The sequence below is a fragment of the Acomys minous genome (genome assembly GCF_964271855.1).
Source record: "Acomys minous genome assembly, chromosome: 17".
In the NCBI taxonomy this organism is placed as follows: domain Eukaryota; kingdom Metazoa; phylum Chordata; class Mammalia; order Rodentia; family Muridae; genus Acomys; species Acomys minous.
In genome coordinates, this window is record NC_140500.1 from 56,175,362 (window position 1) to 56,188,486 (window position 13,125).

The 13,125-nt window shown below is 50.4% G+C and overlaps 1 protein-coding gene across 3 annotated transcripts in view; it reads left to right on the top strand.

The window, feature by feature from the left end:
- ARHGAP25 (Rho GTPase activating protein 25) overlaps nucleotides 1-13,125 on the top strand; it is a 74,997-nt gene that overhangs the window by 19,702 nt on the left and 42,170 nt on the right. Inside the window, exons 1-2 of one of the 3 annotated variants that reach the window (XM_084766621.1) lie at nucleotides 9,795-9,929; nucleotides 10,029-10,228. In XM_084766621.1, coding sequence (XP_084622747.1) covers nucleotides 10,046-10,228 — 183 coding nt within the window. In that variant the 5' untranslated portion in view covers nucleotides 9,795-9,929; nucleotides 10,029-10,045. Of the gene's footprint in view, nucleotides 1-9,794; nucleotides 9,930-10,028; nucleotides 10,229-13,125 lie in introns of those variants that run through there. The other 2 variants (XM_084766623.1, XM_084766620.1) reach the window with 2 other exon arrangements.

Here is a 13,125-nt window from a genome sequence, read left to right on the forward strand (position 1 = left end):
GTTAGCCCCCAGGTGGGTGCTGGCAATCCAACCCGGTCCTCTGGAAGAGCAGCCGGTGCTCTTAACTGCGGTGCCATTTTTCAGCCCCATCATCAAAAGTTTTAAAAATGACTGACATGAATCCTTCTTTTTTCCAAAAAAGAATTAAGAGAAGGGAAAAACTTCTCAGCTTGGTTCACAAGCTAGCATTACTCTGAAATCAAAGCTAGCCAAAAATACTACAAAAACAAAACAAAACAAAACAAACAAATAAACAAAAAACCCCAAAAATCCAAAGCCAAAACCAAAACCAAACAAACAAAAAACCCAAACCATTACCTTTCAGAACCTTGTTGAAAACATTCCCAACAGGATGTTGGGACTCCACAATATCAAATGCCATGCGTTGTCATCATGGGACTCAATACTGGAACTCAGGATGACTCGGCCTTAAAATGTCAATCAATACAACAAGCCACATAACAGGAGGAAGGGAAAAAAACATGATTAAAAATGCCGCGATTGTAGCAGGGATGCACCACACCAGAACCCCCAAGAATGTCGTCTTCCACTCTTGATTACTGACTCTCAGTAAGACTGACGTTGAATGTATTGAGTTCACAATCTCCTGAGAACACTGAGCTTTTAAAAATTTGTCTCAACTATGGATTATATAGACCAGTTATTTAACTATACTTGTGTTCATAGAATATTCCAGACATTTGGCACAGATAAGTGACAGAACAGGCAAAACTGTCTAACTTTGTCTATAAAGTATTTGACTTTATAAACCACTGGAAATCATTCTCTTTACCATGTGGAGATTACTTTTATTCTTCACTGTTTACATTGTATCTTGTGTGGAGTAAGATCTGCTCCTGTCCCCCTCCCCCCCCCCCGCCCCCCATCCCCCCATCCCTCCATGCCCGCCCCCAACTACATCTTCAGATTTCATTTCACTCTTTTCAGATTTCCTTCTTATTGTTGCTGAGATAACCTTGGCCATTTCTAAAGGAGAGCTGTCACTGGAGGTCAGAGACTGCACAATACCAGGCATGGGGTGGGGGTAGGGTGGGGAGGGGGCAGGAGGGGCGGGGGCGGGGAAGTATAGTCCAGTTTCTCTCTTGAGTTCCCCCTGGGGCCTCTGTCTGTCCTTGAGCAGAGTGACTGTGCAGGAAGCACTCCTCACAGCAGGAGCTCAGTGCTCCCCATTAGTTATCTGATTAAACGATGGAGGTGGGGGAGGGAGCAGGTCCATCTGAGGGAAGGGTGACCTGTTTTGTGTGACATCTGGGTGAGTAGTGTAACCAGCAGGCCTGGAAAGGCTGACTTAAGGAAATGAGCCAAGGTAAAACCTAGGGCAATGGCTGATTGCTATGGGACAGTGTGTGTGTGTGTGTGTGTGTGTGTGTGTGTGTGTGTGTGTGTGTGTGTCCCCTTTGAATCCCTTTATGTCTTCTTTGCTGAGATATGTTAAAGCTAGTTCCACATTCAATGTAAGCCTTTGCTTCATGCTTAAGGAAGCATCTTTAAAAATACAGATACTGTATTTCCCAACCACATTGCTTTGATCATGCTTGACAACACTAATCAATATTTTATGTCATCAGCCTTCTGATCATGTGTAAATTATTTCCATTTTTAGCGGGATATGGGATCCTTTTGTCAGGCTGTATCATTGGCCATCAGACCCCAAGTATTAGTCACACATTGGGTAGAATTCAAGGCAGAAATTATTCTTCCCAGAGACCGGCGGGGGCCCCAGGAGCTGACTAGAGCAGTGTCTGAGGAAGGACAGAGGTCTGTGGTCCCCAGGACTCAGGGCTCGATGGGCCAGGAATGTTGCTTCCCTGGAGGGACTCTGCCTGTGGAAGGTAGGGTCCTCACACATAAAAGCATCCTGGATGGACTAGTTCATTATGAATGTTAGTGGATAATAAAGTGAAAACCCTTACCTACAGCGCCCTATATTAATGTAACTCTTGTCCTTGGGCAGCTCATGACTCTTAATATCCCACAGTCCCACGGATGGCCCCTGTTCCTCCTCACATTCACGCTGGGAAGGCAGGCAGCTTCTAGGTAGCCAGAGCCATGGCTGCCTTGTCTCCTGGGGGCTCATTTGCCACCCCTCACCTCCGCCAAGTCTCTACTTCTCTGCAGCTAGGAAGAGGTAGTGCTCAGTAGGAAGTGCTCGCGACTGTGCAGAGCTTCTTGGTTTCCTGTTATGCAGAGATGGGCAGAGGGCGAGAGAGAGAGAGAGAGAGAGAGAGAGAGAGAGAGAGAGAGAGAGAGAGAGAGAGAGAGAGAGAGAGCGCTGTAGCAACTGATGGAGACCCATGCAGACACAGGAGAGGCAACAACACTCTACAGTTCTAAGAAAGCCACAAAACATGAAGCGCACACGAGTGTCTCGAGGGGTACCCTAGACTCGGAGCGTTTTCCTGAATGCAGGAAAACTTTCGAGACCAAGGCTTGTTCCTAGTCTGGGTTTCTAGGGCTGAATGGATACAAGAAGCAGAAAGCCAGGCTCTGCCAAGCCCCACTCCCCTCCCCCACGCCCAGCCCCACCCCTGGTCCTCTATCCATCACTACCCCCGCCATGTTACTACTGAGACAACATCCCTGCCTGCCTTTTCTGTTGGAAGTCATCACTGTCTAGACCAGATTCCTTTCCAAGGTGGGCTCTGCTCTTCTCAGTCGGCACGGTCACCTGACTGGCATGGAAGATATTTCCGTCAGGTGAAGTGAAGCGCACCCCAGTCCTGGGCAGCAAAGACAGGCGTGTAGAGAACAGTTCTAGGTGTTATACAAATCTATTCTCGGGGTCGGGGGAGCTGTGAGTGTGCGGGGAAGGTTCCTGTGTGAGCTCAGAGCACACAGCAGAAGCCGCTGTGCGGCCTCCAGTCAGTCTCACAGCTCCTCTAGGCAGCGATGCTCTTTATACCGCAGTGAAAATGGAATTGGGGTTCCTTCCTTGCAGCAAGAGTTAGCAATGGCTTTGCTGCCCAAAGGGTACCCCAGAAGTTTCCCCTCAGCCTGGAGATGGACCTGGGTCATCTCAGCATTCCCACTTTCCACTCCATGCCCACACGAGGCTTCAGTCGGGCTGGTTAGATGCAGCAGGATTACCTAATATGTCCGTCTTCCTGTTAGTGTCAACAGAGCCTGGGTGGTAGGTTTGAGGTTTCAACACTGTTTCTCTGCCAGTGTTTTTTTTTTTTTTTTCAAGGCCTGAGGAGTGTCACATATGACACACTGGGCGGAAGTAGAAACATGAGGTTGTTTATACATAACGCTCGAGGCAAACTTGGGTGGGGACCATGTGGGTGTCCTATGGTTTCAGTCTGTCCCCCCAAAAGCTCACATACTGGGAATTATTCTGCCGTGTCTGGAGGCAGGGCCTCTCAAAAGGCAATCATGTTACAAGCACTCTCCTCACGGGTGGAGTGATGTCTTTATCCGAGGAACAGGTTGTTGCAAAAATGATTCCAACTCTCTCTTATTTGCCTGCTCCTTCCGGATCAGAGGCTGGTACCACGTGCAGCCTTCAGAACTGTAAACCAAGCGTCCTGTGTTCTGGGTACATGACTCAGCTCCCAGGGTTCTGTTAAGCAGCAGTGGCTCCGGAAGACCAGGAGCTTCCTGTGGTCGGTCCTCACGGCTTTGCTCCTACCCAGATGAAAAATGGGCTGCCTCTGTCTCCTGCACGCGCTCTTACCCCAGAAGCACTCTGATTTGTACTGTGGGCAGCCGTCCTCAGGACAGGATACCATGCCTTCCTGGGTCTTGTGGCCTGAGTATGGATCGCTGGCTTTCAAATCAGATTTTCAGTAGCTTGAGGTAATCACTTTAGCTTGCTGCTCTTCAGACCCACGTCTTTAAGATGGAGGTCGAAGAATTCAGGTAACTACCTAACGGAGAGCCGGTGTGGGGAGGGCAGTAATGGAGGCCTGTGAGGCACTGACCATAGCAGGTGCTTGTAAGTACTCGCTAGGCGTTAAGTAACTGGCTGCTGCTGCTGCTGGAGCAGGCGCTGTTCCTTCTACCGGGCGCTGTTGCACTGAACTAGTGAACACACTGAGAAATAGGAAAATTTGCCTTTTTTTTTTTTTTTACAAAATAAAGCCCCTTGAGGGTAATTGTCAAGGAATCCTAAAATGGTTACTTCGTTTCTCTGCTGGCCAGACCCCTTCTAGGCTATGTGACACTCTCAGTGTGTGACACTCTCAGTGTGTGGCACTCTCAGTATGTGGCACTCTCACTGCGTGGCCTCTTTACTGTGTGGCACTCTCACGGTGTGGCACTCTCATGGTGTGGCCCTCTCACTGTGTGACACTCTCAGTGTATGGCACTCACACTGGCTTCCCTCTGTGCCAGCTGCTGCTGTGTGCAGCCCCACTGACTTCTGAAAATCTGTCACTTACTTTTTACTTACTGAATGGATGGACGGATGAACGGATGGATGGATGGGAGATTTTCATGCCAGGTAAAATTTTCCTCCTCGCCTTTCTTGCTCTAGATTCTTTCCTGTGAAAACCAGAACTGTAGGGCGGCTGAAAGCTAAGCATTCTTGCTCTTCAACTCTACCCTGCCCCCTTCCTGCAAATAGTGGGCCTTGTGGGTCTGTGAGTTTCTCAAGACTGGGAGGTATGTGGCCTTGGATCTGACACTGTCCTGCTGCTTGTCAAGGGCTCAGCAGTGTGGGCGGTGTGAGCAGTGGAGAGGCTCGCTTATCTGAGGTCCGCAGACTCCAAGCGTCACGGAGACCCCTGGCTCCTCCTTGCTCCTCCTGTCCTTAGCCTGTGCATCTGCCCTCAGATGCATCTCACAGTGTGTCCTTTCCCGCCAGCACCTTCCTAATCCAGGCCTGTGTCACACCTGGGCTACAGAGGAAATCAGTACAAGGAACTCACTGTCCTGCAGCTTGGAGACGGAAGTGGGGGGTGGGGGGGTGGGGGGTGGGGAGACAGAAAATGTGAGGAAACCACAAAGACTCCAGGTCTATTGGCAGAGTGTTTACATTTGATCTTCCAGGAGAGGGGCGTCGAGGCTCATGGGAGATTTGTAGTTAGGAGACAAACCTAAGTCTGTTCTGCTGGTCTTTTGTTTCCACCTCTCTTCTTCCTTTTATCTTTTATTCTTTTCAGCCTCTAATCTCATTTTAAAAAAAACATTGAATCAACTATATATGTGCAATACTAATGTTTACAGCACTAGCTTCTTTTCAGTTCTGTGTCTGAAAGGTTGGCACGAGGTGAGACCCATCCATTGTCATTGTTAACTCTTCCGGCTCAACACCCACAATGTGCTCCTGCTGCTCACAGTCTCACAGAGGAAGAAACAAGCCATAGAGCAGACTGACACTCAACCACGGCCACTGTTTCAGAAGCCTGTGTAGCCTTCTACCTCATCCTGCTAGCTCTTCGCTGGGGGCTGCACTGAGGGCCAGGACACAGGATGAGCGAGGACACACACAACGGCAACATCCTTGTCCTCTTACACTGTAAGCTGGAAGTGAGACAGGGCAAGAAAGCTGCCAGGTGTGGTAACAAGTGCTGCCCTACGTATGTGTCCCTGCTGAAGAGGGCTAGTGAACTGCCAAGTTCAGCTGCTGGGTCTTTTTATGGAGGCGCGACCTGATATGAGTCTCAAAGGGTGGACAAGACCTGTTTCAGAGGAAATTGCTTCAAGGAGGACGCCCTACACAGGCTGGAGGCGGGGGTGGGGTGGTGGGGTGGGGGGAAAACAGAAAATGTGAGAAAGCCACAAAGACTCCAAGTCAATGGGCAGAGTGTTTACACTTGACCTTCCAGGAGAGGGGCGTTGAGGCTCATGGGAGATTTGTAGTTAGGAGACAAACATAAGTCTGTACCTAAGAAGGGTCACAGCATCAGCTAGCTCCCCTTTGCTGACTGTAGGAGCCACAGCCTGTTGGAGGCAGTCATGGAGACAGTCACAGGATGCCAGTTCTAGAGACCAGAGAAAGGCAGGCAGGCAGGCGGGGGGTAGGTCTGTGAGTACAAGGCGGGGATGGCAGATGCTAAGGAGGAGGAGGGTGGTGAATTTGACAAGCAGTGTGATAAACTTGAAAATTCCCCTTTGGTGCCTGTAAGCGGTCAGGCGAGTGGTTCTGCAGCGTATTAGAAAGGTCTGGCGAGGGGGGCGGGGGAGCCATAGGAATTCCCCTCCCCTTCCTAATTCATTCGGACAGGTTTCCACAGTGATGCTCAGCTCAGAGCGAGAAGAAGGCACCAGCAGACTCCCGCTCACCCCCCCAGCTTTAAATCCCAACGAACCTCCTCCCCACATCCATATCCACTGACCAGGGCCTTGACGAGGCAGCAGAAGGTTGAGATATTTCAGAGGTGGGCCCTAGGAAAGTTTGTGGTTGTTTTTCAGGTCAGTGGGTCAGCAGATGGGACGAGGAAGAGGAAGTGACAGTGTTTCCGAGGCGACTTCTCTGCTCGTACTTCCTTCTTTAATTTTCTCTTGTTCCAACTTGGGGCAGAAAAATAAGCTAACTTCTGCTACAGAAAGAAAAACCCTGAGTGTGTGGTGCATCTTCTCTTTGTCTCCTCTCACTGCAGACTAACATTCAGCAGGGACACTCTACTTGCACAGGATGTTTTCATGGTCCTCCCTTGCTCAGCAACACGAAATGTGCCCCCCCCCACCCCCGCCCCCCGCCCCATTCTATCTCAAAAGAAGATTGGAGCCTCACTCTACACCTAAGTCCACTTCTCTGAGCCTGTTAGTCCATTGGCTACTGAGTGCTTGAAATACAGCTGATGTAAATGTAGTTTTTAACTTAATTCCATTTACCTTGGTCCATTTAACTGTCCACAGCCGCTTACGTGACTGCTGCACAGTGCTAGCCAGGGGCTTGGTATTTTTCTCTTTGCTAGTGTAAAGGTGGGTTTCTGGCTCTACTGAAAGCCCCACCCTGCTCTTGTCCCAAGGAATTCTGCAAACACTGAGCAGCTGTGGTCTCACTCCCCTCCCTAGTCCCCCTGTAGCCTGCTCTTTATCCCACGCCTAGTGCACACCTCCTCCCTGAGGGAACACGTGCCATGGGTGTGAAGACCCGCTTGTCGCCATGATTATTTTCATTATGAGGAATTAACCATCGGCAGAGGCAGATCACCCACAAAGAGGGGCTGTTCAAAGAAGCAACAGAAGACATTAATCAAAGCCAAGACCCACGAGGCTGCTTCTCTCACACTTGGATTATCCACAAGAGGCCTACCTGATGGCCAGGACTTGGGGGCTAAGACGGAGCAGGAAGCTTCTCTGTTCAGTAGCTGGCTCACTGTGCCCCAGCACTGGGGTCAACTTCCAGCCATGTAGAATGTGTACAGATCCCTCCACATGCTCTAACTTAGAATGGTTGACCCTGGACATATCAAAGATGGCAGGATGGCAGCAGGTACCCAAGGAACACTGGCTATATGGGAAATACATGGTGAGCGGTTATCACTTTAGGCCACTTGGTGCTGAGATGCCTTCCCATCTCATGGCTGTCACATCTTCTTTGGGCCGTATTTAAAAATATCAGGCACTCACACATCCTCCTGACTTTCCCAGGCCATTCTTCATGGCATAGGTTTTCTTAAGGGTGATCATTGCTGGCTTGGCTATTGTCTTTCATCATAAAGAATCATTTCCCCTAGGCACTGGGTTCCATGTTAATCAGATTCCGTCCAATCTACAGTGTCTTTCTAATCACTGTCCCATTTCTGGATGCTTCTAGAGATGATCCTAGTAAGGTCTGTGGGATTCTGGGAGTGGCTCAAGAGATCTACGTCCTTCTAGACACCGTGTAGCTTTTGGCTAATTTCATCCCTTTTCATGTTGCTTCCATTTGGTTGTACAGAGGTTCCGCATTACTCAGGTGCAAGAAAGGAGTCTTCTTCCCATATATGATGTTGCTGCGGATGAGCAGCCAGCCATAAGGGCTGCACTGGGATGGGCTTACATGGAGGCCCTGGCAGCAGAAAGCCCACTGCCTCAGTCTTCCATACTCTTCAAAAGTTTTGTGTGTGAACAACATGGTTGCTCTTCCTGGTACAGATCAGTCTCTTCAGGAAGATACTACACTGCACAGTCTTTAGTCCTTCGCTCAGGTCCACCCCTCCCCCTTGCTTCCTGGCCAATCCCTACTCACCCTCTCACCTGGATGGTTCCTTTAAATGATCAGCCCCAGTGGGAGACTCTGCGAATACTATGTAGCTGAGAAGAAAGATGGGAAATCAAGAGCTTTTTTTTTTTGTTTGTTTGTTAAGGTGTCAAGACACACTGATACAAAGTGATCTCTTTACAAACCAAATGGCAAATTATCACCCACAACCACTCACTACATGCGTTCCCGTGTTGATGGCCGTCCAGCGGAAGGCTCAGTCAAAGCATGTGTGGCAACTCCTACAGCTCCCTAGCAGGAGTTAAGGAATGAAAGCACACCTGTCTCCTAGGTTCTCAGAGTAATTGCAGGGTTGGAGGGTCCAGCTGGGCAGAGTCCTGTACACGCAGCACTGTAGCTCTCTGCATTATACAGACGACAGCTTTGACACAGCTGGAGTCAGGGGAGAAAAGATACCGTTCTGGGTAAAGTTTTGGTACTTGGAAGGATGCCCTGGGCATGAATAAAGGCTGAGAACCATAGGCCTAGAAGGAGACAGGTAAGCAGGAATCCAAAGCAACAGGGAGAAGTTGCCAATCAAATGCACTAAAGATGGGAATAAGTGGAGGCAGGAGGTTTGAAGCCAGAAGAGAGGGAGGAATCAAGGACACTTTCAAAAATGATCTCCATCCTTATGTCGGAAGTAGTCATCTTTTGACAAAAAAAAAAAAGTGACCATATGCTTAACAGAAAGTGTGATTAGTGGCTTCTATGCGTTGTTTGTTTAGTCTTCACAACTCTGCCTTGAAAGGACTATCATCAACCCACTTTAACTAGTAGGGAAACTGAGGCTTAGAGAAGTCTCAGTCAGAAACAAGGAGAGAAGGCACAGGTCTCTAGTCAGGAAAGACAAAAGGGATGAGACTAGGCTTGATAGCTTAGCCATGCTATTAGTGTCTCAGTGTCAACCAAAGCCAACTAAAGGAGGCAGAGGCTTCCATCAACAGCAGAGTTGAGCACGGACACTGGGCATCAGCAAGTACAGAGCATCAGCACACGGTCAAGGCTCCAAGGAGAGATAACTGACTGTAAGGTCACTGTTGAGCTGGCCAGAGAAGAATGAAGGCAGGTGTTAGGAGAAAAGGCTGGCTGGAAACCAGGGTGGTGAATGGGTCACTTTGGAAGTACAGGAAGGAAGCAGACAGCTGTTCTGGGTAGGAGTTGCCATGGAGGTACAGGTCGGGACCCAGTCAAATGACAGGCAGAACTCTGTAGGAAAGCTACAAGCCAGTTATAGCACGCAGTGGGTGGAGGGGGTCTGCCTTCAAGCTCTGCTTCTGCTAGTGGTGACAGTCTGACGAGAAACATTAGACAACTGCACCATCCAAAGCCCTTGGCCCAGCAAAGTGATGTAAACGCAGTGGGCAGAGGACTGGAAGGCACATGATGACCCTTGGCCAGAAACCTCAGGAGATGCCAAGTCCTTGTGAGCTGGCATGTGGGTATGGTCTGCTGGAGAGACTGTGTCGGGCAGTGAGGTCCGAGTTACAGGCTGGCTCCCCAGAAAGGCCACGGAGGAAAACGAGGCACCTTGCGGTGGTCTCTGCAGCTGTGTGGGCCTTGTTCTGAACAGAGAGAGGAGAATTATTTTGTCCCCTGTCAGATACTCCCACGCAGGAAAAGGAAGTACCTTCCGTCAGATGCTGTGGCCACTTCCTCTTCAGAGGCTCCAGCCAATCTCCGCTTTGCAGCACACAGGGCCGGAGGCAGCTGGACTGCAGGCGCCGGTTGGTTTGGGCTCCTTTTAGAAGCAGGACCCTGGCTCCTCTCTGAGGTGTGGGGGACAACAGGGCTTCCTCGCCACCCCCTCCCTTGGTCTTGACTCTGTGCCTCATGTCTCTCGGTCAGCCTGCCTGTCTGTTCCTCTCTATAGCTCGGTCAAGGAGTGTGATGACTGGGGAGCAGATGGCGGCCTTTTACCCACCAGCCACCCCCAACCCCCTGGAAAGGCCAATTAAGATGGGCTGGCTGAAGAAACAGAGGTCCATCGTGAAAAACTGGCAGCAGCGGTACTTTGTGCTGAGAGCCCAGCAGCTCTACTACTACAAGGACGAAGAGGAGTCAAAGCCACAGGTACCTGCTGGGTGTGTGTCCCTGCTTCGGGCCCAGGGGACCTGGGCTTGCTTCAGGCAGGGTTGCTTTCACTCTTTCACTCCTAGAGGCCCTTGGGGTCAGACACCTCCACCTGGGACAGTGCTGTTGCCTTGTCATGATTCTCTTTATGTTCCCCAAGTGTGAAGATGGCAGAGAGGTTCCCACTAACACAGTACGGTTCCTGGGGCACCCCAAGCCCAGTCTCCCTAAGGATGACACTGAGATGGTAGCTCAGGAGAAGTGGTTTGGACAGTCTTCTTTTTGCTGTTGTTGTTCAGTAGATATGTATTGAACAATTATTATATTTAATTCCTAGTGTGTTCATTCACACGCGTTCTCCTACTAGTGACCATTGTGGACACTTAAAGTAAATCAGCGAATAAGCAGGGAAAACATCTGCTCAACGGAGCAGGAAAATAATCACAATAAGTAAGGGAAGTGTGTCGCTGTTAGGAAAAGGTGAATTATGCGAGGAAAGAGGAAAATGGGGTGAGAGAGGAGTTTGACAGACGTAAAATGGGGATTGTAGACTGACTTCATGCAGGTGGTGGCAATGTGACAGGGGGGGGGGGTGTTGCTAGGCAGATCTCTGGGATAAGAGCCTCCTGGGCAGAGGGAACAACGGCCACACACAGACTAGGGGGTGAGGGGGGTTGAGGGTGAGGGGCATACGTGACCCGTGTGGGAAGCACCAGGGGGTCTGGGTGGCAGGAACAGAACCAGTGCTGAGAAGCAGCGGGGCAGAGGGGTCTAGGTTCAGGAGGCAGGTCGCCAATGTCGCTGAAAACACCTGGGGATTTACGCTGAGTGTCACGGCAAGTGCCACTGCGGGATTCTGGAGAGGAGAGAGACAGTCTTTAGCTGGCTGCAAACAGATGGTTCTGTGCATCCTAAAACAAACTGATATTTGAGCATAGAGCGTACTTAATACAGATAAGTGGTTATGGTGCTAGGGATGTCAGAGGGAGCTGTGGGCTGAAGGCCAGTGCTCAAAATGAGGATATACTTTGAGAGTGGAGGAGTGGAGTCACACAGGAGGGCAAGGAGAAGTGTGCAAGACAGCTTTGATCCTAATCTCAGGCCTGGGGCTCTTCTCCCTCTATGCTGATGTTCACAGTGAGGAGGGGGGGGAGGGGAGAGAAAGAGAGAGGCTACCATTAGCCATGCCTATGGGATCCTGAGTATAAACTGAGGTCTCTAACACCCAAGATGGATGCACACATCCACCGAGAGTTCCTGTCTATGATGATGGAAGTGGGAAGGAAAGAGCTTTCGAGAACATATTAGAGAAAACAGACCCCAGCAATTAGGAAAGCAAAGCTAAGATATATATATATATATATATATATATGGATATTGGGGCAGCTAAGCAGGTGAATGGGCAAGCAGATGGGTGGAACCAAAATGAAACGGTCACGGAGACTCCACCGTGCCAGGCTTTTCGCAGACATCTGTGTGTAGCGACTGGACTTCCTGTTCTTCATGAGCAACTCAGACCCTATCAAGTCTAGCCAACACAGGACAAGATCACGGTGGCTTGGTGCCTCAGCGTGGTCGATGTCAGGATCCCGTGGGAGGCAGTGCTGCTTCAGCCACCCCGAGCCCACAGAAAGGGCCACTGGGTAGTGGTTGTCTCCGTGAACTGTGGAACGCGAATGGTGCTTCCCACGGAGCACTGCATGCTTTTTGTGGCGGTAGCAGTTACCAATCCTGGATCCTCCTTTTCTGTTTAAAATGAGTCACTACTGCCTAACCTGTTGTTGCATGATCTAATAATGTGAATCACACGTGAAAACCTGCTGTGTAAGAATGAACTAGTGCCTGGGAGTAGGTTGGTTTCTTCCCTTTGTAAGAAACTCACTGCTTCTCACGGCTAACTTGACAGGGAACAAGTAGGCAGTGCTGTTCTAAGTCCTCAAGGACGGCTTGTTTTTATGAGCTCTAGTAATATAATAATCAGATCAGGAGGCCAAGTGAGGAACCTGCACAACCCCCTACCGGGTGGCTGAAATAAGCGGCTGGTTAAACAACATGCTTATTTCAGATCTAAGAATTAAAAACTGTCAGGATAGAACGGTTATTCTGTACAAAGGATGTGTTTTTACTGTGTGCTGCCATTCATATTTGATTGTAAAAGCTGCAGGTGTGCACTGTAGGGAATGCAGACGTCAGAAAAACACAAATAAAAAGGTTATTCCTAATCCCATCAAGAAATCGCTGCCTAGGACGAGCATCCCCTGTGCACAGACACTTAGGGCCAGCATCCCCCATGCACAGACACCTAGGGCCAGCATCCCCCATGCACAGACACCTAGGGCCAGCATCCCCTGTGCACGGACACTTAGGGCCAGCATCCCCCGTGCACAGACACCTAGGGCCAGCATCCCCTGTGCACGGACATCTAGGGCCAGCATCCCCCGTGCACAGACACCTAGGGCCAGCATCCCCTGTGCACGGACACCTAGGGTCAGCGTCCTCTGTGCACGGACACCTAGGGCCAGCATCCCCTGTGCACAGACACCTAGGGCCAGCATCTTCTGTGCACGGACACCTAGGGCCAGCATCCCCTGTGCACAGACACCTAGGGCCAGCATCTTCTGTGCACGGACACCTAGGGCCAGCATCCCCTGTGCACAGACACCTAGGGCCAGCGTCCCCTGTGCACGGACACCTAGGGCCAGCATCCCCCGTGCACAGACACCTAGGGCCAGCATCCCCCGTGCACAGACACCTAGGGCCAGCATCTTCTGTGCACGGACACCTAGGGCCAGCATCCCCTGTGCACAGACACCTAGGGCCAGCATCTTCTGTGCACGGACACCTAGGGCCAGCATCCCCTGTGCACAGACACCTAGGGCCAGCGTCCCCTGTGCACG